Source organism: Citrus clementina, unplaced genomic scaffold (genome assembly GCF_000493195.1).
Source record: "Citrus clementina cultivar Clemenules unplaced genomic scaffold, Citrus_clementina_v1.0 scaffold_4, whole genome shotgun sequence".
NCBI lineage: Eukaryota > Viridiplantae > Streptophyta > Magnoliopsida > Sapindales > Rutaceae > Citrus > Citrus x clementina.
The window spans coordinates 25,142,970-25,168,272 of NW_006262274.1; the positions used below are offsets into that span (position 1 = coordinate 25,142,970).

The 25,303-nt window shown below is 33.9% G+C and overlaps 5 protein-coding genes across 12 annotated transcripts; 3 read left to right on the forward strand and 2 right to left on the reverse strand.

Annotated features, from left to right (window-relative positions):
- Nucleotides 1–3,513: 3,513 nt before the first annotated feature.
- LOC18045276 lies at nt 3,514–4,206 on the forward strand. The gene has a single exon (XM_006438930.2). It carries the CDS (start codon nt 3,578–3,580, stop codon nt 4,061–4,063), a length of 486 nt encoding a protein of 161 aa, XP_006438993.1. The 5' UTR covers nt 3,514–3,577; the 3' UTR covers nt 4,064–4,206.
- Nucleotides 4,207–4,469: 263 nt separating this feature from the next.
- Nucleotides 4,470–9,951, reverse strand: LOC18045277 (major facilitator superfamily domain-containing protein 12). 8 transcript variants are annotated; one of them, XM_006438931.2, is made up of 13 exons: nt 9,796–9,951; nt 8,834–9,032; nt 8,256–8,325; nt 7,366–7,562; nt 6,841–6,916; nt 6,657–6,740; nt 6,485–6,564; nt 6,037–6,163; nt 5,849–5,908; nt 5,694–5,744; nt 5,459–5,617; nt 5,177–5,309; nt 4,528–5,052 (listed from the first exon to the last, which is right to left on the reverse strand). In XM_006438931.2, the coding sequence occupies exons 2-13, from the start codon at nt 9,007–9,009 to the stop codon at nt 4,838–4,840; spliced, it is 1,428 nt and encodes a 475-aa protein (XP_006438994.1). In that variant the 5' UTR covers nt 9,010–9,032; nt 9,796–9,951; the 3' UTR covers nt 4,528–4,837. The 8 variants fall into 8 exon arrangements, with proteins under 8 accessions (XP_024041275.1, XP_006438994.1, XP_024041271.1 ...); XM_024185503.1 differs by having other exon boundaries at nt 8,834–9,176; XM_024185505.1 differs by lacking the exon at nt 9,796–9,951 and adding an exon at nt 9,685–9,784.
- A 2,759-nt stretch (nt 9,952–12,710) lies between these two features.
- On the reverse strand, nt 12,711–13,602 carry LOC18045278 (protein YLS3). Its single transcript, XM_024186600.1, has 3 exons — nt 13,223–13,602; nt 12,948–13,067; nt 12,711–12,874 (listed from the first exon to the last, which is right to left on the reverse strand). The coding sequence occupies exons 1-3, from the start codon at nt 13,563–13,565 to the stop codon at nt 12,711–12,713; spliced, it is 627 nt and encodes a 208-aa protein (XP_024042368.1). The 5' UTR covers nt 13,566–13,602.
- Nucleotides 13,603–21,247: 7,645 nt separating this feature from the next.
- On the forward strand, nt 21,248–23,056 carry LOC18045092 (AAA-ATPase At4g30250). The gene has a single exon (XM_006438945.2). The coding sequence runs from the start codon at nt 21,437–21,439 to the stop codon at nt 23,027–23,029; it is 1,593 nt and encodes a 530-aa protein (XP_006439008.1). The 5' UTR covers nt 21,248–21,436; the 3' UTR covers nt 23,030–23,056.
- Nucleotides 23,057–23,282: 226 nt separating this feature from the next.
- On the forward strand, nt 23,283–24,102 carry LOC18045093. Its single transcript, XM_006438946.2, has one exon. The coding sequence runs from the start codon at nt 23,501–23,503 to the stop codon at nt 23,927–23,929; it is 429 nt and encodes a 142-aa protein (XP_006439009.1). The 5' UTR covers nt 23,283–23,500; the 3' UTR covers nt 23,930–24,102.
- Nucleotides 24,103–25,303: the final 1,201 nt, after the last annotated feature.

Consider the following 25,303-nt stretch of genomic DNA (forward strand, 5'->3'; position numbering starts at 1 on the left):
AACACAAGATGCATAATGCAAGCAACTGACGAAGTTATCCAGCAGATGCTACTTCTACAGATATGAATTTTTTTTAATTTTGGGATCTCTAATTTAGGCAACTTCTTAAGTAATTAACGCTTAAAAGAGCGTTTAATATTATAATTTTAGGTTTTTTAAATCATTATTAACTTATGGATTAAAATTTTAAATTTTTTTCTACTATTTTTTTAAATTTTAATTTAATATTTTAATTTATAAATTTATTTTAAAAAAAAGGTCAGGCGTGGCCCAAACTTCTTTTTTAAGGCCTTTGTCCAAACTCTAATGTGAAGGGTTGGGCAACTTTTTTAACTTTTGGGTCAAACAATTGAAAATTTCAATCGATCCTACAACATCAAACACAAACTTTGTATTTTTTATAGTGATAGATCGATGTTGGATACATGGAAGAATAAACACACAATATATAGATATCTACTTAGGCAACTACTAAATTACAATACATATAATTTATAATTAATTTTAAAATAATTTTTTATGATCTCTAATTTGACATTGGAATTTAACGATAAGATGGTACCCAATCCTTATATTTGTCAGAAATTAGCCATCAATGTGATTGTTACAAGCGGTCTACCACCCATTATTATTAGCATTTTAAACACATTTTACTTTGGTAAATGTTAAGTAGAAACTTACTTCCAATATTTTCCTAAACCGATTATTAGCTATTGATGACAAGCTTTAATTGCTTTATTTTGGCCTATGCACCAAGAGGGATGAAGCATGGTATATGTTTGTTTGATCATTTTCGATTATACTTCTATAGCTATTTTGTAGCTCTAAATCTTGTCTTCAAGTTCAACTGCACTAATCTTCCCACCGTTTCCATAAATTTATACATATACATATATAGGTACACACAACAAACACACACGCATATGGGCATCTTCACTTTATTAAAGTGAGGATGTTCTCATTAAAAAAGAACTCTTTTTCTCTACACAAATAAAAAAATAAAATTATACATGAATTACCGAAGTATTATGTAACCTTTTCTCATTGTCAAGGTTAGTATCTTTCATTCTTTCAGTTACAGGAAAATTTTAGATGGCTATTGTTTTTAATCATATTATTAGAAAATTCTAATCCCACCCAAGATCTTGTAATTAAAGATATTAAACAAACAATAAATAGAAAATAGATAGAGAATAAAAATTATCACACAATATAAAAATTTAAGGGAAAAACTCTTATACCAAAAAAAAACTACAATTGCTAAGTACGATGAGAGAAAATTTCACTGTGTAAAAAATTATTATAATCACTCTAGTATAAAACCCCTCAATAGACATATCATTTTTTTCACACTAGAAATTGTTTACTTGCAAAAAAAATAATAATTAATAAGTGAACCTAATCTCTCTAAACATAATGATTTTTCCAGTAGGAGAAATATTCATACAAATTGTATTTTTCCTTGAATAAGCTAAGTCCCAATGGGAAATTGCTTATTCTTATGGATCTTCCAAAATAAGAAAATATCCCAAGAAATCCTTATTGAAAAAATGTCACATATTTCCTAACAATCTCCAAAACCACCCTCACATAGGGTGATAAAACATTATCCATTGTATATCTATATAACAATGTGTCTCCACATTCTTTTCTTTACCAAAACCATACTCACATAGAGCTTATGAGAATCATTTCTCCATAAGTAAAATGTTATCTTCTATCCAGCAGCTATGATTCTCTATATTGAGAATCATTGCACTCCAACTTATCTTGAGTACATGTATCCAGCACATGTTGATCACCTTATTGAAAATGTTCACTCTTATATGCTTCCCTGAGAGTCCCCAGCAATCAACATGAAAATTCCACTATATACTTTATATAAATGTCAAATCATGCCTTGAGTGCAAATCTTGTGAACCCGCTAAAAATAGCACGTTCTTTTCTATGGCATGTCAAAAAAGATAAACTAGTCTGTCATGGAGAAAAGAGGCACACTACTAACTTGTTATCACTGCCTCCATCTATTGATTTAGAGCTACTTGCTAAACCTATCCATTACGACAATCTTCTTTAAGGTGCCTTGATTGTCCACACATCTTTAAAAGTTTTCATCAGTAGGAACATGATTTACGTCACCCTTACTGTTCTTGTGTAATATAGATTGGATCAAACATATATCCTTGACTTTAATATGCCTTAAACCAAATTTATTCTCCTATCAAACTTTTCTATTTCTACCTTCACAAGTTTGGAAACCTCATTGCTAATATATTTGCTCTACATTGCAACTATAGCTCCAATACCACTTGTTAGAGAATTTTAATCCACCCAACATCTTACAAGTAAAAAGATCAAACAAATAATACATAAAAAAGAGATGAAGAACAAAAACAATCACCCAACACAAAAATTTATGGGGAAAGCTCATACTAAAAAAAAAAACCCAAAGCCACTATGGTCAACGAGAGAAAAACTCATTGTATAAAAAATTATTATAATCACTTTAGTATTTTTCTCATGCACTAAACTGTTTTTAATCACTTTTGTATTCTAATTTATAATCACTTTAGTATTATAAACTCATGCACTAAGCCAATAACATCTAATCTCTCAATAGATCTACCATTTCTATCATATTACAAACTGTCTACTTGAAGAGAAAACTAAGTAATTAACGAGTGATCCCAACCTCCTTATATATAGTGATTATTTCTAATAGGAGAAATATTTCTTTCGTTGTACAAATTGTTTTCCTTCTTGAATAAGTAAGCCCATTATTCCTTAAATAGGAATCTTTCAAAATAAGAAAAATACCTTAAGAAATTCTTATTAAAAAATGAGACATATTTCCTAACACATATTATGTACATAACTGCGCACGTGGTGAGCTCCTACTGGGGGACTATGGGCCTTCGATGAGTACATGCCACGTGCGTGATTCGGCACACTAGATAAAATCTATATATACACACACATATATATATTCACAAAATTTTTCTTTAGTACGGATGTATGCATTTTTTTTAAATACAGAATTAGGGTTTCACATCATTGTCAAATGCTTTCACAATTTTATAAAATGATTTTTCAGCAGTTTATTATGTTGTAAAGACATTTGATGACGGTAGAAAAATCTAAATCTAATTTTGCCTCACCAAAGAATAATTGTGTGTACGCGTGTGTTATGCATAGGGTTCATTTTTTTCTCAGCATCCATCAATCATCATGCGGCAGAGTCAGACAACGTATTATTGGTAGGTGGCAATGTTTGGTACCACTTCGCCAATTCACCTACTGCATTAATATTGCTCGTTAGTCATCTATATAGGAGGATTGTTCTTTTTAGTTGCAAGGGATTGACAACAAGAGTGAAGAAAACCTGACATTTCACCTTTTGTAAAGCTCTTTTAAACTACCCCCTAATTTGTTTATTGTTTGCTAAGCAAATTCCTTTTAATGTAGCCTTAAAATTAATTTTCTCGCAGGTGATCATATTTTCTATTCTCACCATGTTTTATATTACTGGCCTAGCTAGTAAAACTAAAATACAATCAACCAACCTTTTCAATGCATAATGGGAAGTGAGAGTAGTGATCCCAGTCCCAGGAAACGTCATTTTGATATTACCATGTCAAAAAGAACAAGAAAGCAGCCGCTGAACTTTGAACTTGTGGAGGATTCCTATCATATTCCTCTCAAAGTGAAAGATGCTTCTGATGAGCAAGGCAAAAGCGAAGTTGATGGAGGACACGAGAATATTAATATTGATCATAAGAGTTTGAAGCAACTAATCATCAATGGCAATGAGAATTTACCAAAGGTGAATACAGCTACAGGTGAAGAGAGCAGAGGAGGCAGCAGGAATTCACTTGGTGAACACTTCACGGAAGAAGAGAAGCAGCTTCAACATCAACTGGTCAATAAGCAACAGCAAAACAGTATGCAAGGAGTAAAGCTCAAAGGTATGGTTAATCGTTATGTCAAAGTCTTAAGCCATTTGATCAAGGTCAGGCGTATTGGATCCCGCAACAAAATGCCTCCTCTTCGGTTAACGATGTAGAAATCAAATACAACAAATTAAAGCCATCATCATCTTCTACATCTATCTGCTGCTAATCAATACAATGTATTACGTATTGGTCTCTTCCTCCTCCTTTGGAGTAATATTTACACTTGCCGGCACGCTCTTATTATATGATATTCCTATTTGCAAGGGTTTTCCTATCTTCATGTATCTGTTCATGCACATACATATACTTAAATTTCCATCTAAGTATTGGAATTGCACCAAATTCTTCTCACCAATTCGATGTTGTCAATAATTATACCATACATATCGATAGATATAGAATTAGACATCGCAGATAGTTTAAAAAGAATTCATCTCCCTGATGAGGTGACATGGAGCCCTACTAACACGAAAACTGAGGTTTTTTCTTTCAAACTTGTCCCTGTTAGCTAAGACGTGCACAAAGGAGCTATTAATTGAATCGAATCGATATGTCATAATTTTGTAGATGAATAAGAATAAGATCTCTTCCTTTACATTGAGAATCCATACATTTGTAACCAGTGACATTTCAGCAGTTATAAATGACTTTCTAAACCAACATTGAATACTATGATTTACGTAATAGCCATTATGGCAGTAATGACTTTCAAAGAAAAGCAGGTAAAGAATCATCTGAATCAGTTAAGCCTCGTATCCCGCTAGATTTTGATCCTTCATGTGCAGAATTGCTAGGCCATCATATTGATCTCTTGATAGATGATCAGAGATCAAAACACCTCAACAGGCTGCAGTTTTCTAGGGTGTATTGGCTTGTTTTGGACATCATTGCAAAAGTGGCTCCACCAAAGGTTTCGAATATGGCGTGTGCAGTTTCATGGTGCATGTAACAGCCACCGAAACAAGTGAGCAAATTGCTGGAATAAGACCCAAGCCAAATCTTGTAACAGAAATGTAGGAAGTGCTTATTAAGGAGTTGTTATCCAGGACTGTAAGTGACGTTATTGAGGAGTTGTTATCCAGGACTGTGGGTGACATACCTGCATCAAAGCTTATGCGGTCACATAGAATTTTTCACAGCAAACTAAATATGAGGATGGAAAGGCAGGAGACAAAACTGGGCACCTTATAGAGTATTCTTAAAACATAGTCTGCATAACTTACTTTGATATGACTGGAGAACATACACGGCAATCCCACATGACATTTTGTCCAAGAAGCTCAATGTTCCGCAAACAAATGCACAGCCACTCAGATCTTCGCCAATCAGCACATTTTGCATGCTTATTCCAGTAACCTGCAATGATAATTAACATATGAAAACTGACAGCAACCATGAAACTATAATGCAAAACTGACAAAACATTCAAAAAGAAAATAAGGCTAAATTTCAATGCTCTGCTAAAAAGAATTTTGAAAGGACAGCAGAGGATTGCTACAACACACCATCATTAAAGCATTTGCGATGCCAACAAATATTGCTAAGACATACATGAAGGCACTCATGTTCATAGGTAAGATAAGGATCCCTGCACCACAAAATACCCAAAGAACGCCTCCAGCAGAATAGTAAGCCTTCAGGCGCTGGCCGGTCCATGCCATTTCCTAAATAGTGATGTCTAAAGGTTAAAATACAAGAAAAGCACTATGTATGCATAGAATAAAGTTTCAAAGAGATAACCTGAAGAAGGATGGATACTATGAAGCTGCATATGTAGATGATGGCAGGAACCTATCCATTCAATTGGATAATATATTAATCTAAGAATTTATCTTCTGAACCTAAATCAGTAAGAATGCCAAAAAGGTCAAAGTAGACAAGGTCTGGGCACATACCAATGCTTTAGCAGATTGACCCATTCGCAAATCATTAATGACATAAAATGCAAGATATGCCTGGGCCCAAGAAAACCAACTTGATGTAAGTAACAGAAATATCATATAGCAATAGCTCATTATTTTCAGCTGGTAATATCCCCCCCCCCCCCCCCCAAACAAAAAAAAAGGGAATTTCCTTTGGTAACCTGTGAAACATTAACTACTAGTCTGGTGAGCATGTAGACGAGAGCAACTTGATAGTACAAAATTTTCTTGAACCAGTAAGCCCATGAAATCCTTGCATGACTATTTCCTCGCAAACCCATCTTTAATCTACATAAAAAAACATTATTTATCATCATTTTGAAGTATATGATTACACAAACCATCAAATATACATGAATATTCTTAGTGGAATGACATGGTGCATTGAAACTGGTTTGGGATTCGTGCAATATTATTAAGTAAAAGCTTTCTTTTATTGCAACTTCATCAACATATATGCCTTGGGGAATTCTTGAGCAATCACCGAAATGTTAATGGTTCCTTAGCTTCCATATTGAACAAAATTACATTTCTATCACAAGATCTGCATGAAAACTAGCCAAAACACACCTTAAGAAGTGGAATAAAAGATTAAGATATTCAGCATACCTTGGTTCTTCAGTTCTGGAAAGAAATATTCCCACAAAGCAGCATCCAATAAAAATTGATGAGTATGCAATCCATCGATACTGTTCATTGCGGAACAATTTTAGAATCACTCCCATTAGAAGATCTTTTGACAGCCCAAAGTAAAAGAGTTCTTTAATCAAGCATTGCAAACCTGATTTTCAAGATCAGCATGCGTTTTTGCTGTACTCACACTAAACACTATAAAAGCAATAGCGTACAGGCTGAGGTTGGCAACCTGGAAAGCATATACATCAAACCAACAGTGAACAAGACATTTAAAGATGCTGAAAGTTGGACAAAAAACTATTGGAACTAGTGTATAAAGAGAAAAAGACCATTGTAAAAGCATTGCGGCAGCTTGTCAGCACCACTCTGCTCGTTGAATTTAATGTGATGCAATTCACCATCGACCTTTGACACAAAAAAAAAAAAAATCATTACTCAGAGTAGAGTAATTCATACATATTGGTATCTAAGTAAATATGATTCATTTTTCTTATTTTTTTCCCCAAAGTAGAGGAGATCAAGAGCTCTACGATCTGATAAACAAAAAATTGTTACTCTATCACAACCCTTTATAACCGTATAGAACTCTTTAAATTCAGTCTCAAAGGAAGAAAAGAATTTCTTTTGATCAATCCAGTTACAGAAGCAGGCAAACCACTGTAAGAGGAAACCTGAAGAGGATGATTTACTCCGATGTCTCCAACAGCATGATAGGAGTTGGCATTCCAATCAAGAGTGGTTTAAATCAAGAGAATCCTAATACAGAAATTCAAAGGCTCCTGCTTATCATGTTTTGAAGAATTAGTTATGAATGCACATTCAACTAACAAATATTAAGCTGTAGAGATCATTACATGTGCGCAACTTGTGTAGCAGCCCAGCCTACATTAAAGATTGCAGCAAACACACAGTATGAGATAGTCTCCACTTTTAATGTAGAGGTAGAAAGGATTCTACATGGCATGCAACCACCAAAAACGGAAGAAAATGAGACTGCAACCAAAACAGATCCTGCACCATGCCATATCTTGAAATGTCCAAACCTATCTATCTGTCAAGTAAAAGAATTTAAAACAAACAAAAAGAAACATTAAAGAAAAAAAAAAAAAAAGGAAAAAGGTTATTCCAGCAAAGAACAAAAGGAGATTAAATTGACACGAATTTTCAAGTGGATGAGATCGGTCGAGATCGGTACTTAAAATTACACCACAGAATACTGGATATCTAAGAGCTCCAGTCAAAATAACATGCATGAGCACTCATTTGAAATATATCAATACAACTTGTTTCTCTATGCCAATCATGCTCCATGATCTCCTCACCTTTTTCCGATGGCAATCTTTTTGCACAAAACATTGTCAGAAGGCTGTTCAACTTTTTAACTCCATAAGTCACAAGTGAGTCTCTTACAAAAGGCCTTCTTTTGACAATGTTTTGGGCAAAATTGCATCATAAACATGTTGTGCAAAATTGCACCACAAAAATGTTGGTCAACCTCTATATTAGCAAGACTTTCTAGCACACTGATTGTGACTACACATGCTCTATATAACTTTAGATGAGAGTTTCTCCATCAAAAAACTAAAATTTTGATGCATGGGGAAAAGAATGCGAAAGCAAAAGGGAAAGAAATAAAAAGGAAGCAGAGGGAGGAGAGAGATGTTACAAAAGATGCAAAAGAAACAATGGACAGGTACAGATGACAGCCAATTTTAAACAGACAAATTATTTCTTCCCAAATTACCAGTTCACCAATAAATATGGTAGCAAACCCATCAGCTATCTGACCAGAAAGCATAACAGCAGCAGCACCCCTGTTAAACAGTAAGGTAAGTCAGAAAATTCAAAATGTTAAAAAAGGGAAAGAAACCTGCGTCTATATGCAAATTCTAATATTCTATGCACTACCAGAAAAATATTTTTGCAAAGTTCAACCAACAATATAATACAATCAAAAGGAAATGAAGGGATCAAAATGTAAGACAACTGTTTTTTGTGTTCTACTATCTAACACAAAAAATAAAAAATAACATCAAGTAAAAGGGCCAGCCACATGCTTTAAGTAGTCCACCGAGACATTATTTATTTTGCAGTGGAGAGAGATGCCCAAATCAGTCAGATATCACACTTATCGTATTTTCTTCCCATTGATTACACTCTCAAGCTGTTTAATTTTCCATTAGCAGACCCACACACATTCTTTTCTCAAATACAAAATAATAAATAAACGATCGTATATTTGATCAAACAATAAAACAACAGACATATGTGGAGCTCAAATTGAAAGGTTAACATTACAAATGCATTCTCATAAATAGCTACCTGGGGGAAAGTCCGATATCTGTCAAGAACAATAAGAGGTAAGTAAACCAACAGGCAGCAGTGATGTCATTCAGCATGTGGCCCGAGCCATAATATAAAACAGACCATCTTCCAACAGGCTGAGTGAATGAATCATCATTTTCGATATCGTAATTCATTACAGTTGAAGAAGTCATGTTTCAAAGAGTTGAAGGTATGCCTGCAGTGCTTTTTGTTATCAAAATTCAAAAAGAACTTGCAGGACACTGATTGAAGTTAGCACGGCTAAAGATTGGATGCCAACTAGACAAAGTGAAATAACTTGGTTTTTCCCATACTCATGAATCACAATTTCGATGAAATGCTGTAGCAAATGAAAAAAAATCCCTTGTTACTAATCCCAATCCACGGAAGAGGAGTAGGCACACAAAGATGCTAAAGGAGCTATTATTCTATTAGTAAAGTGTGCAGATAGTAAATGACTAATTGGCTTCAGCATTAGGGCTTCAGGAAAATGTTTAGCGCGTATATATGTGTGTGTATCAGCTTGGTGAAAAGACTCTCAGAGTCTGTTTAGGACAAAAAGACTGAAAAGTTTCCATTGTTGGGTGGGGTGGGGAGTTAAATATTTGTATATGTTGTTATTAAATGACTGGGATTTCAACCAAGAACAGATTTCCCATCGAAGCCGTCAACCAAATAATTCAATATAACGAACCAAATCTATAAATTCTCCTAATCCAGAAATTAAAATAAATTGAGAGTTTTCCAGAAAAGAAATTACATAATTTGGCACCAAAGAAGAAAATGAAAGTAGAATTCAATTAGCGAATAAGAGACAAGGCAGTGAATTGAACATTTGAAGCACTCACAAAAGCAAGAAACTAAGCAATAGAGCATAAATGATGGAGAACTAGAAACTGAAACACTAATTTGTTAATAGTAAAATGAAAAGAAAAGCAAGTAGAGGATAGAATAGATACGTGTGAGAAGAAACAACTACAAACAGCAGCCGCAGCCCATCACAATCAAAATTAAAATCAAACTAAGGAGAAGGATAGGGCAGAGGCTCCTGTCTTGCTGGATGCGTAACACACAAGTTTTTATTTTTTTATTTTTTTATTTTTTTATAATAATAATGAAAGAAAAAAAAACTTTTTTACAAAACATTATTATTAATAGACTTTACAGAGATATATGATTCCACATGCGAATGGTGGGATGTTGGATAACTGGGAAATCTACGAAATCTAAACGTTCATTTGTCATCCGAAGCGGCTGAATTTGTTCTTTTTTTTCTTTTTCTTTTTTTCTAATTTAAATTTATTGGGAGTATGGCGTTTGCAGAGGTACGGATGATGGGGGAGCATTAACCCAAAAAGACGATATTGCTCGTGTAATATGGGCCGGCAGCCATGGGCAATAATGTCAGTTAAAACAGTAACGGAAGGAAAGGATTGGAGGAGTTATTATTCATGGGCTTATGTTTTGTTTGTTTTGGTATTTCCATTGGTTTGCGTATGTGGAGAGGCGACTGACTCTGTCAGGACTCGCCACACACACACACACACACGGTTCGCATGCCTCAGTAGTCAGTCAATACCATTACAAGGCAAGCTGATGCTGTCGTTCACCTCCCCTTTCTTTATCCATCTTTTCTCTCAACTCAACAAGTCTCTCAACACAACTAGCAACCGGCAACTGGCAGCTACTCTCCGAACCCTGTCCAGCTATTATTCATTCTGATTTTCAGTTTCACAATTTTTTAGATTTTGGACTGGACTGGAATAAAGTTGTAAATGAGATTGGGCCATATCTCTTTCTTAAGGAGCAGTGCTACAACTTTTTTTAGGGATGGTAGCCATAACTGCGGCCCTTGGAGCCGCAGGCCCCCAACTAATTTAGGCAAGTATGATCCGTAAAAGCTTGAAAAACAAAATCGGTCTATTTCGGGAATGAGCTCTAGTGCTACCAAGTTGCGTTCTTAAAGCAGATTTTCCTCTCAAGTTGTAGAATCTAATATGTTTTAGGATGTATTGTACAGAATTGGTATCTTAGTTTTCAAGATTTGTGTGAAATAAATGATACAGAGATGAGAAGCTCAGCAAACGGCGTCGTTTGCATTAATTTCAGGGTTTGACTCAAGGTAAGTAGTAGAACTCATTTTTTAATGTAGGGACAAGTTCAAAAATTACTTCCGGATTGGGTTCAGGTTCATGATCCCTGCCCCGAGTCCTCCTCGTTGCCATCCATACATTTTATCTCTATATTTAATTTATTTATTTTTCAAATGGAGATTTGACTTAGTTTAGTAAAATATATTCCTCTTAATTTAGTTGCCGACTCCTCCATTAATGAAAAGACACCTAACAGTTAAATCAAAGCCGCAGTGCCATCAAGCTTGGCTAAACTTCTTTGTCTTAATTTGTAGAAACATGATCCTCTCCTGATCTGAGTTATACTGATCTTTTAAAAATCTTCTGTTATGTGTCTTTTAATGGTAGTGTATGGGTAAGATTTAACTTCTTTTATTTTTTTATTTATTAACAACCAATCAGCAATTAATTGGTTTGCTCAGAAAATTATCAGATCATGAGAAAATCCTGATCCTAATTTGTAAGTAGTCCAAAAGAATTGAAAGCCAATGCAATTCTTTAAATGAAACTCTCTTTTAATAAATACTTTAACACACCCACATATTATATTTTATTTTTTCAGCAAATTCTTTGAATCAGTCATCAGCAAGTCGTTTTCTTTTCCTTTTTCTATTTGTGACCTTCATCTATCCAATTGTTGAGTTGAAATAATCTTTGTTTCTGTTATTTTTCTTACAAATGCATTACTCCCATAATTTTTTTTCTTAAATATTGATTATTCCCATACTTATAGAATACTGTTAAACTATAAGATTTATGCCCAGAGTTCAATTTGTTTAATGATTGAAAAAAAATTGAAAAGATAAAATAAACAGAGTAGATGAGGTTTAATAGAATAAGGGTGCTTTTGGTATGAAAAAAGATTAATTAAAAAAAACGACTTTCATTATAATTTTAATGGGGGTGTTAAAAGCTCAAACTCCTTTCTCAAAGATTATTTTGTTTCTTGGATTCTGAACCATATGGTATCATAAGTCTTCTAAAATTAACCCATCTAAAATCTTTATAACACCGCTTAAAATTTTTTATTTCTTAAAATACCCCCTTAAAATGTAAACTCATATATTAAAATTAATCATCTTCCCATAAAATTCCTCCCTCAAAAGATATATTTTAAATTTTTATTTATAAAATATATTGAAATCCTAAAATCTTTAATTATTTTCTTCTTATTATGTAGGGTATATTTCCATTACTCTAAATTTTATAATTTTTTTAAAAAAAAATAATTAAAATATAAATATAAATATAAATTTATGAAATACGGTGGGTTTAAAAAACTTGCTAAAAGAATAATTTATTTAACTAAGTTTATAATTGAATGTTCATTTTCAAAAATTAAAAATAAATAAATTTATCTTTGATGATTTAAGTAATTTTAATTAAAAAGGGGTTTATTAAGGAATTTTAAAGAGTGTCAAAAACCCCACTCAATCATAAACTGGTCCTTCAAAAAGGGCCAGGCTAGCTTTAACACACTTTTGTTAGGCACTGGCTAGCTTTAACATGCTATTGCATTTGCGATGCCTTTTTTAGGCTCATCTTGCAATCTCTCATCCACACCTGTTTTTCTATTCCACTACTAGGTGGACTGGAGAGAATATTAATTAATTAATTAATTAACACAGGTAATAAATCGGCATACGGTTACAGCAGCAAATACTAAACAGCCCAACCTAATTTATTCAAGAGGAGAAGACATTTTATTTGTGATCATTTTATATTGATTAATTATTGCATTATTATATAATTTTATATAAATAGACATGAAACAACACCACCCCAGAAACAATCTCCAATCCTGACCATCTATTTCCAATGCAACAACCGTCACTTGTCCCTTGAACACGAGCTCCCCTGTTGTTGCTGCTAGAATCAGCACTGATGGGGTTCTTCCCTCCTCCACCTGATATAAGAACTGAAGTGAAAAAGATGATCGACAATTAATCCTAATTATTATCATTAACATATATCTGTACCTGCGGCTGTGGGACTAGGAGCTGGGGTACTCGTAATTGCAGTGTGAGGACTACTGGGGTTTCTACCAAATTGATAGAATACTTGAGCTTCTGGGGAATTTGGATCCAAGTGTAGAAGTGCTGCATCATCCACATATATGGTTAAATTTATCAAATTAACATCCATATGCATCTGCGTGTATATTATTACTAATTTTAAGTTAAAGATCAGAGATTAGGCGGGCATCAACAGTAGTGCACATATTATATAAATTAACGTATATAAAATTACAAACCAGGACATTGAGAAACGTTGGCAGTTGCATGGCAAACCGAAGGCAGCCCTAACGTAAGTGTAACATTAATATTAAGACCAAGCTCTGGATCATTCATATCTCTAATAATAACGCACAAACACTTCTTGTCATTCTTCAGGACTTGTTTGAGACCACTGCAACAGTCTGGTGTTGGAGCTTTCGCATCTCCCCCAACATAAGGCAAACATGTAGAAAGCCCTACCAGCTGATTTGTGCACTCCTCTTTGTCTTTTGCTTTATCCGCCATTGTTCCACTACTGCTTATCATCATTAATACTATTACCAGCATTATAATTGTAACTAATAAGTTGTGCAGGCCCATTGCCAGTCTAACTCTAATCAAGATCGAGATAGGGATTTATGCTTTAGCAACTTAGAAGTTAAAGGAGATAGCAACTATATATAACTAATGGGAGGTCAGAGTTGTGGTGGTGGTGGTGGTGGAAATGGCCAATGGGGAGAATATATATATATTATATACATTACACATTACATGCATATTCTTTCTTTGATGATTACATTAGACATTAGTAGCCGCCAAAGATTTACTGCCAACGCAACAGCATGCAATGGTACTTTTTAACTTTGTTGTTTTGAAGAGAATATTGTTGAGCATTATCATCTCCTAGCTAGCAATAATGTGTGGCAGACAACTAGTTGGCTTGGGCCCGAAAGAAGAAAAATAATATAGGATATGGTTTTGATCGCTAGGCCTAGACTAATTTGGAACTTGGAAGGCAGATGAGATGACGATGGGAATTGGATGGGTAAAGAATAAAATAATATAACATTATATTACAGAGAGAGCACAAGTGTCACTATTCTAAGCGATCAAGAACCAAAACATTTAAAAGTGGAGCTCAAAGCCTCGAAGTGCGTCACTTCACCAACCCCACCAACGCAAAAAGAGCGATCGTGATGATTGGTTAATTTGCCTCTCAACTCAATGACATCATGCACTGTTTTGATGACATCAAACTAATGAATGAACCCAGGTCACAAATATTAATAATTGAGCAAGTGTTACTCCAAATCCTCACTCTATACATTATGACATTCATTAAATGATTGATCACGTAATATAATATTTGAGATATCACATATAATTATATTAATATTATAATTAAAAATATGTCTAGACCTACCTTGATCAGTACAACGGTAAATACTACACATCGAAAATCCACTTCCAAATCGGAAGAAGTTATTCTAAATAATGGAGAAATCTAGCCATATTTTTACCACAAATAAAAGAATTAAACTCGTTCCCTCAAAGTTGAGGAAGGGAGGTGAGAACGACTCAATCAATGGGTGGTTCAATGAGATAATGTAATTGATTTTATTGAAACTTGTGAAAAATTATCAATCATTCAATGAATATATACATCCATATCATTTGTGCATATATCATTACTCTTAATAATTATATAAGATAAAATACAAGTTATTCCACTCCATCGGGATATCTATAACTTACATCTCATTTATTCCCACGATTCAAGTATGTGTGTGTGTGTGTGTGTGTGTAGTAATTTTTCGGTCTAGGATCTTAAAGTGAAGGAAAAGTTCGAGAAAACTTTAAAACCATGGAGTTTTAAATGTTTAAAACTTAAAGTGCTTAAATCGCACAGTTTATATGTTTTCTCAAATTTTCCTATACTTTAAAATTCTGGATGAATAAATATATTCTCTAGACTTATCTAAAAAATAACAAAAATACACACTTAAATATAGTGTATGTTTTGTCATGTATAATATATTGAAATTTGTGCTTTTTCTTTTTCTTTTTTGAATTTTAGTTTATTCCAATAAGAGATTCCTTACTTTATTAATGAGATGCCAAGAGATTATTTTCATATATAAAGCCCAGTCTTTGTGTGTGTATGTGTGTGTGTGTGTGTGTGTGTGTGTGTGTGTGTTCAACATAGTATATATTTAACATAGTATACATTCATGTGTGTGTATTCAACATAATATATTTTCAACATTGTATATATTCATACTTAAGCGTTATTTCCAAGTTAATTTTTTTCCATAATTTTATCCAAATATACAAACAACTAATTGTCAGTGTTAGGGAAAAAAAACATATAAAACTATATGAATAATTGAAATAATTTGTTATTCTATGTAACTATTAAAAAACAAATGATCTCTTACTTTCATTAAAATCATGTGGAATTCAATTTAGTAGATGATGTGTCCTTGGTCCTGTAAAATATATAGATGTCATAACATCTACACGTCAATAAAACAAATGATATGTTGTTCACAATCAAAATTCAAATGATGGGTCATTTTCATTATCCGTTGGTACATGCTATTTATGCTTACCATTACTATGATCTATAAATACCACGGATGCTATGTCGTATATATTTTTCTTTATGACATGAATGCATGTCATTAATAGATAAAATGACAAACGACGTGTCATCTACGACCTGCTTGCCGTTTGAAATTTGAAATATTGGATGTAATGTCATTGAAAAATAAACAACTTATCATGTTTAAAGTAAAATTTTACAATGGTCATTTTCTCAAAACATAAAAATAAGTGGTCATTTTCTCAAAATAGAAAAATAAGAAAGCAAAGTTAATTTTTTTTAATTTTTTAAGTATAAATTATTTATAAAAAATATTTCGGGACAAATGGACTACCTTTGATTTTTCTTTTAGTTTAGCTAACGGTCTTTTGATTTTGTAATTTAATTTTATAAATGGCCTCTCTATACACAAATATTAATATTAAGAAAAAAAAAGTACCAATAAAATGTACTATTTTTACATTGTTGGAGCAAATTTACAATGAGCCTAATGAGAAGCCAAAGTTTATTTCCCTATATGAAGCTAGAAGTGTGTGTGTAATTAAACTTTGTTTTCAAGTTAAATTTTTTCCTTAACTTTTTTCAAAAATACAAATTACGTATTTTCAATGTTCGAGAAAACAAATATGTAAAAATATATGAATAATTGAAATAATTTATTATTTTATTTAACTGTAAAAAAATGACATCTTACTTTTACTAAAATCATGTGAAATTCAACTAAATAGATAGCATGTTGTTGAAATAGTAAAATATAAAGATGACATGTCATGAAAAGACTCATCAGCAAAATGACACGTCCTCTTTATGCAAACTAAAAACCACAAGTCATCTATATGATGCACCAACACATACTGTTTATACTTGTCATTTATATAAATAACACGGATTTCATGTCGCACAGTTATTGTTAAGATGGATAACATGTCGTTTAGTTACGCTTGTTATGCCTAAAGTTAAATTTTACAACAGTTGTTTTTGAAAACAAATAAATAGAAAAGTACAAATGATTTTTTTTTGGTAAAGTACAAGTTAATATTGTTTTTAAAAATAGTATTTCAGTACAAATGCGCTACTTTTGGCTTTTGGTTTAGCTAATGGTCTTTTAATTTTTTAATTTTAGTATTATAAACGGTCTTTCTACCCACGTATATTAATATTAAAAAAATATTTCAAATAAAATGTATCACATATAAGATGTACAATTTTTACATTATTGGACTAAATTTAGAATGAGCCTAATGAGACGCTAAGAGATCATTTTCCTATACATATATTCATACTTAAGTGTTATTAAGTTAAATTTTTCTCCTTAATTTTACCTAATATACAAATCTATGATGGAAAAAACAAACATGTAAAAAATTTAATGATCTCTTACTTTTATTAGAATCACGTGGAATTCAATTCATTAGATGACGTGCTATTGGTCCTGTAAAATGTATAGACGGCGTGTTGTCTATAGTTTGATGAAATAAATGACATCTTATTTATGATCAAAATTCAAATGCTGCGGTCATACGAAAAATAATAAAACTGGGAATGCAACCAGTAAACAAAGGTTCATTAGAACCCACTGGAAAAAAATCGATTTCTTTGTGAAAAGTGATTATTTGATAGAAGATGAGGAGGATAAGGAGTTTTGAATGATGGAGTTGCGGAGATGGTAAGGAGGGAGAAAATTTTTCATTAATTTAATGTTTCTTTAACATGGTTACTATTTTTCATACCTAATGTTTTCAATCTCTTATTAATATTGGATAACGGGGAAAAGAGATGCTAGTTGTAAACCAATAAGAATTTTTTCACAGATAACACGACTGTAATTAAATACAAGTAATTAATGAGATGAAATAATTTGATAAAAAGTCCTTTAAAGTTTAAATATGGTCAGATTATAAGAGAAACTTTATCAAAATAGAGTAAAGCTATCGGCATCCCTCACTAACCTTATAAAACCTCGTCCTTTATATTTATAGTTTAATCACTAGATAAAATTATGTTTAAGGACATGTACAAGATTTGAATCCCACTCTTTTTTCTACACAAGTCCCGACTTATTTTGTTAAAAAAAATAAAATAAAATCTCCTTCAACAACAAATCTTAAACATCTTTCTCACTTTTAAATTCTAATTAATTTACTGTTGATAAACTCTAACTAATTAAGAGCAAGGAAATATAGCAGAATGTATGCATGCTTGTATTCATTTTCTTTTATTATTATTATTATTATTATTGTTAATGGATTTCAACTCAAAAATCCTTTTTTTCTGATTGTTATTTAGTTTTATCCAAATTAGAGACGGAAACAAACATTCACAAGTTTAGCACAAGTATTTCAAAAATCTTTATTAAAGAATTCAATTTATGTTTAGCAAAACCATCTGGAGTTCTAAACCGTTAGTGAGTGGAAGAAAAACATAATAATGGAAGAAGATGAATTGCAAAATTGATGATATAAATCTACAAAAAAAGAAAAAATGTCTTCAAATCTGTAATATATTTGCTAGTAGTGTGTGAAATAAAGGTTTCAAATAAAAAAAAAAAATTGTGAAGAGATTATAATAGGTGTGGCTTACAAAGATGATGATATTTGAAATTTAAGTGTTTAATCGTAATTTTTTTGCAAATTACTTTCTTTCTCACTTGTATTCTCTCTCTAAATCACCACAACCACTTATCCTCATCACCACTAAACCCATCCTCATTCACCACCAAATATTGAAAATTTGTGATAAATAGATGATTAAGGCAGTTGTTTTACGCCTATATTAATTTATATAATTAATTCTAAAAAAATACAGATTCATTAATGCAAAATGGTGTTTGATGAGAATTTTCGAGGGGTGCCAATAGCCTCACTTGATCAAATATCACACTATTTATAAGTTTAGAGTGGGACTATTGGCATTCCTCCAAATGCCTCTTAAAATCCCTTTAATTAATTTACGATTTTAACCTTTATTAAAATTACATAATAGGATAATTTCTAATTAAACCCCCACTCAAAAGTCAAATAATTTTTCCTTAAAAAATCTAACATTTTAGAAACTAGAAAGGTTGCCTTTTCCTCTAGTTTTCAAGTGAAAAATTTATCACTGATAACTATAACAGAGAGAATGAAAATCTATTATTTTTTTCTTTTAAATGAAATAAATCCCATTGCTTTATGTCTGTTGCAAGGATAGTAATAGCCACCATGCTCAGGAGGCCCTTCGCCATGCTAAGTTCAAGTTTCATGTTCGTCAAAAGATTATTGTCAGCAGGAAATGGGGATTTACCAAGTTCAGCCGTGCTGATTATCTAAGGTGGAAGTCAGAGAACAGGATTGTCCCAGATGGTGTGAATGCCAAGCTCTTCGGATGTCATGGTCCTTTGGCTGATCGTCAACCTGGAAGAGCTTTCCTGGAAGCAACAATCTAAGATATTTGCTGCCTCAAAATAACATAGCCATGTCTAGTTTATTATTTTCCATTTCGTACTTTTTCTCAGTTGAACTGGATTTCTCAAGTTGAAGTGACATGTTTCTTTGGTTTAACTATGTGATCCTTGCAGTTGTCTTAGTGAATTTGCAATTTGCACTCTTAAAAAAAAAAAGAAATAAATCTCATTGTTGAAATAGAGTTTAATAATAAAAATTAGAGAATGAGGTTTACACAATAAATTTTAATTAAAGATATTTTTTGTCATTGATGGAGGTGTTAAAAGAATTTTATAATTTTTTAAAATATTTTAATGAGATTGATTAAGAAAATGGGTGTTAAGAGATATTTAGAGGGTGCTAATAGTCCCACTCATAAGTTTATGTTATATCTGCTGACCCCAAATATCAAACAGACCTTAGTCTGTAGCTTTAAAGGCTGGGCTTCATTGTTAAACTGAGCTCAAGGCCCCTAAGCAGGTAAAAACCTTATGGCCGGAGCTCGGCCCAGGCTCAGGGCTCAATCGTTATACTTTCCCTACTATGAACTTGGAGCTGAGTTTGAAAAAGCCGGGTAATTTGCCATACAAGTAGTCAAGTAGATAAGAGAGTAGTGACTTTGTCTAAAGCTTCTTTAGTGAACTTTTTTTTTGCCCTTTTATTTCTATGACATAAAAAGGAGTAGCTGAGCCAAATTAAAGTAGAATCGATTCTGCTGCTTTTATCAACAAACAAGAATTCTGAACTCCAACAGTCGAATATATCCCAACAGTCGAATATATCCCATTCTTGTCTCAATTCCTATTTTAAATAATAATTTTAATAAAATAATAAAAATATTTCAATTTTTTTCATAATATAAGTGGTGGATCAAATTAACTTAATTTTCAAACATCAACAATTAGTATTTACCAAATAATTTACTACTGTAACATAAAATGCTATAACTGTCCAATCTCAATATGAGATGGGGCCTTAATTACTTCACCTAATATTATCGATTAAATTGTGAGTTATTCTTGTCGATCGAATGCATGTCCTTTTAAGTTAATTCTCTCCTATATATTGCGAGAATAATAATGCGACCAGTTATTTAGAAATTAAAATTTAAGTGTACACTGTGATCCCATTATTTAATGGCGAGATCCCCTTACAAAATTTGTAGATTTCTTTGTTTTGATGCTAATCATTCTCTCAAACATAAATTCAGACGAGCTGCTCTCTCCCTCTCTCTCTCTCTCTCTCTCTCTCTCTTTTCTTCCTCCTTTGGCGCTCTGTTGCTTTCTTGTTAGCTTAGTGCTGGTTCTTGTTACGGTGAAGAATGTTATGGTCCCTCTGTTACTTTTATCTTTTTTATTCAATAAACGCCTCCTTTGAGGCTCAACTTTATTTATAAAAAAGAAAAAAAAATATACCATTTACCATAAAAATTGGGCACAGTGCTTTAGCTATAGAATATGTGATTGCAAGTTGATGAATGTTTCTCATTTAAATGCATATCTTTTAGAACGTAATATTTTCCATTTCCTTTCATGTAAATTTAAAATTATATTTAAGGATTTAAAAGATCTATGTCCTTTATCTTCAACTTTAAAGGTCACTTTGGCTGATTGAAGAAATGATACAGATGCCCTGTTAATCTGTAACAAAGATGATTTAAGTACAATTATTCCAAGAACATTCTCTTGACCTCTTGATAACCTCAACTGCAATTACATGAAAAAGATAAAGCAAGCAAACAAATGAAAGCGAATTAATGATGATAAAGCAAAAGGTCTCCATGTCTCTCGTGTGCTTATAGTTGCATTCATTTCCGAGTAACAGTTGCCGGCCGTTTTCTTAGCTGCTTTCAGTAACTTTCCCACACTCCATTAATTGCTCTACTAGAGCGCATACATGCATGCTTTGCCTTTTAATTCCCTTCGTAAAACTGCAATTAGCTATTAACATTGCTTAAACAAATTGATTCAACAAATGTTTAATTAATATATTGAAGATTAAGCATGTGTATTCCACGCAATATATAGGGATTGAATGCGTGAATATGAAAAACAAAAGCTAGCGGTACAGGCAAATTAAAGAAAAGCAAAAGATGAAGAGTACGTAGTCATCTTCATCATCATCTTTAACTGCCTTTATCTTTTTTGTTTGTGTCCTTCTTTTTCAAGCCCTAAACAGTATCTTTACCTCCTTACTTTTTTTTTTTTTCAGTATTAATTGCTGATAGCTAGTAGTATCCACACTCTTCAGTCTTCACAACATAAAATCAGATCACATCCCAAACTGTATATCTCGTTTCACTTTTGTCACCGTCATCTTCCCTTAATTAAATTCCCTACATATAGATATATAGAAATATATATATAAACATTAAATTATACCTCAACAAAGATAAAAACACAATTCAACGTCCAACGGAGCAGCGAAGGAAATATTAACTAAAGATGGAGATATTATCACAAATGTGGTCATTCTTGGGTCTCCTCACCGTCCTCCAAAACGTTTTACCCTCACAGCTCCTTTCACTCCTCCACTCCTTCTATGAATCTCTCCAAGACCTCTTCAGTCCTTACTCCTACTTCGAGATCCCGGAGTTCAACGGCTACTGCGGCGTCGACGTCAACGACCTCTACCGCCACGTCAACCTCTATCTCAACTCTGTCAACCCCGCAGGATCCAGCACGTGCCGCCGCCTCACCCTATCTCGTTCTAGATCCTCCAATCGGATTTCCTTCACTGTTGCACCCAACCACACTGTCCACGACTCTTTCAGTGGTCACAGTCTCTCCTGGACGCACCATGTTGACACTGTGCAAGACTCCGTAGAGGAAAAACGTAGCTTCACTCTCAAGCTACCAAAACGACACCGCCAAACCCTTTTATCAGCCTACCTCGATCACGTCACCTCACGTGCTGAAGAGTTTGAGCGCGTTTCTCGTGAGAGAAGGCTCTTCACTAACAACGGCCACGGCTCGTACGACTCAGGCTGGGTTTCTGTCCCATTTCGCCACCCTTCCACCTTCGAAACTCTGGCACTTGAGCCTCAACTTAAGAAGCAAATAACGGAGGATTTGACGGCATTCGCTAATGGGAAAGAGTTCTATCACAGAGTTGGACGTGCATGGAAACGCGGTTACTTGCTTTACGGGCCACCAGGGTCTGGCAAATCAAGTTTGATTGCTGCCATGGCTAACTATCTTTGCTACGACGTATATGATCTTGAACTCACAAAAGTTACGGACAATTCAGAGCTCAGAGCATTGCTTCTGCAGACTACAAACCGTTCCATCATTGTAATTGAAGACATAGACTGCTCAGTTGATCTGACAGCTGACAGAATGTTAAAGAGTAGTAATACTAGTACTACTGCAAAAACGAAAAGATCATCATCAATAAAGGAGATGGGCTCGCGGATTGCTTCTTCTACTTGTGGCAATAATAATAATAATAACGGAGAAGAGAGCGGAAGGGTGACACTGTCAGGACTACTGAACTTCACTGATGGCCTGTGGTCGTGCTGTAGCGAGGAGAAGATCATAGTGTTTACTACAAATCACAGGGATAGTGTGGATCCGGCACTGATTAGGTGTGGGCGCATGGACGTGCATGTTAGTCTTGGCACCTGCGGGCCACATGCGTTCAAGGTCTTAGCGAAGAACTATCTTGGAATCGAGTCTCATCATGCACTATTTGATGTGGTCGAGAGTTGCATAAGGGCAGGTGGGGCCTTGACGCCAGCTCAAATTGGGGAGGTTCTGTTGAGAAACAGAGGCAACGTTGATTTGGCAATGAAGGAGGTGGTATCAGCAATGCAAGCGAAAGTCTTATCTGGCGGGGAGGTGATGGAGTGCGATGAACTGGTGATAACGAGATCGCCGGAGAGTGTGGTGGTAGTGGGATCGCCGGAGAATTGGGACTCATCGCCTGGGGGCAAGTATGGAAATAGAAGTAAGAAGCGGAAAGAGGGGACAAAAGCTAATTTCTTAGTGAGGCTTAGATCTTTGACCAAATCTGACTCTGGCAGAAAGGGTGTCTGACGTGTCTTCTCCTTGTACTAAATGAGAATGAGGAGAAATGGAAAAAAAAAAATAGTTGCATCCGTTGTTTATTTCATTTCATTAATTAATAATTAATTAATTTGTAGCTCTCCTAAATTTATTTTTGTTTTTGCATTAGCAAGTACTAGCGAGCACATGACTGACCGACTCAGTACTCACCACAGAACAAAAGAAAACAAAATTAAAAAAATGACAGAGAGAGAGAGAGAAACTGACAGTTGGGCCAATTAAACGGATAGCCTCATATCAACGCGTCAACTCATCCTTACTTAAGGCAAAGCAAACGGCTGTATCGCCAAGTGTCATCATCAAATCAATAATATCTTTTTTTCTCTATTTTTATTTTATCTTTGCGGTCATCTCTGTCACAGACAAGGTAACCAAACAGAGGGAGGAGAGGGAGAGATAAGGAAGAAAGTTTTGAGATTTACAGAAAAAAAAAAGAAGAAGATGGGGGTTGTTATAATTGACGGATCAACGGTGAGGGACTTTGTGAATGAGGAGGAGCAGTTCAAGAAGAGTGTTGAAGAGATATTTGCAGCTTTGGACCTGAACAATGACGGGGTTCTGTCTCGGTCAGAGCTGCGCAAGGCCTTTGAGTCAATGCGTCTCATCGAGACCCACTTCGGTGTTGATGTAGCCACCCCTCCTGAGCAGCTTACAAAACTCTACGATTCCATTTTTGAGAAATTTGATTTGGACAGCAGTGGGAGTATCGATCTTCACGAATTCAGTGCTGAGATGAAGAAAATCATGCTCGCTATTGCTGATGGTTTGGGTTCTTGCCCCATCCAAATGGCTCTTGAGGATGATGACCAGAATTTTCTCAAGAAAGCCGCTGATCTTGAGGCTTCTAAGCTTTCTCACCCCTCTTCTTAGATAATTTCCTTTCATTTTATCTACTTCTTAGATTTCAGTAGTAGAGTGGGAGCAGTACTACTTATACTATTCAATAACTGCTAGTCTGCTACCCAACTGTATTTCTATTTCTTCAACTCAATTCCAGTTTTTTTTTCCCTGAGTAAATAATAATTAGTAAATATAAATAATAATCCTTTCCCTATCTCTTTATTTCATGCTTACAAGATAATTTCCATTCAATTCAACTCATTTTCACCACTTGCATTAGCTTGTAGTACAAACCATTACAAAGGTTAACGAAAAGAAAAGTATAATATGACAGGCTAAAGCAACAGGGGATTTTGAGAATTCAAATGGAGTGTCAATCACACAAGCACTGTCTTCAACATTAATTTCCAAATAGCCTGAATTCCATACGAAGGGTATAATTTTAAATAACAATAATGGGTATTTAATAAAAAGAACAAAGCTTTATAACTAGAAAACTTCCACTTCTGTGTCCTGTCCTGTCAGACGCCTGTAGCTGATCTTGAAGACAAAGTAAAGTTGGAAGTTCTTATGGTCTTTGGTTTCAGTAAAGTTTGGTAGGGTGGTAATGCTAGGCAACCCGATCTAAATGCACTTGAGAATCAATTCTGGAGACTGGTATGGTTAATTATCACGTGCCATTCTTGAAGCCTCTAGGTATATCAGTGAGCATGAACTCCAATGCTGGACATTTATCTTACCAATTAGATCACATCTTGGTTCTTCTAGATAGAGATATAGCATATCCTCCGTGTCCGATATCTGGCGCTTTAGAAATTTCTACTCTTAGTCATAGGAGACATAAGTCGTTGGTAACAAAAGTACCAGAAGAGTAGGCAAGGCAGAGTTTGGCTTGCATGTGCAAGTCAAATTGTATAAAATACAACAATTCCACTAACACATTGCAAAGCATCAATGCCAAAAAGTTTTGTATGACAAACCTCAATATACTTGATCTTTTACTCAAATCAAATATTGCAGAACATAACAGAATCAAGCTATTACTCTTAACTGCGAACTCCTTGTCTTTTAGTAGTCAGAAAGCTCCATGAGCCTCTCAAAAGATTGAATACACAACTAAGAACCTTCTTGCCGTCAATTATAAATTAGAGGATGGATATCCTATTTCACAGAACATAAATGTTACCTCATTGGAAAATGAAAACCTTCATAAACTTTCACGACATTCATTTTTTACCACTCATATTCTGTTCCGACAGAGTGTACTTAAAAGCTTGTATCCATTCCCGTATGGACAGAAATCCATTCAAATAATGAACAACAATATCTAGCATGTAATATACAGTAGTCCACTTAATTTAACTATCATGGCACAACCTTTTCCTGATATCTACTTATATATTA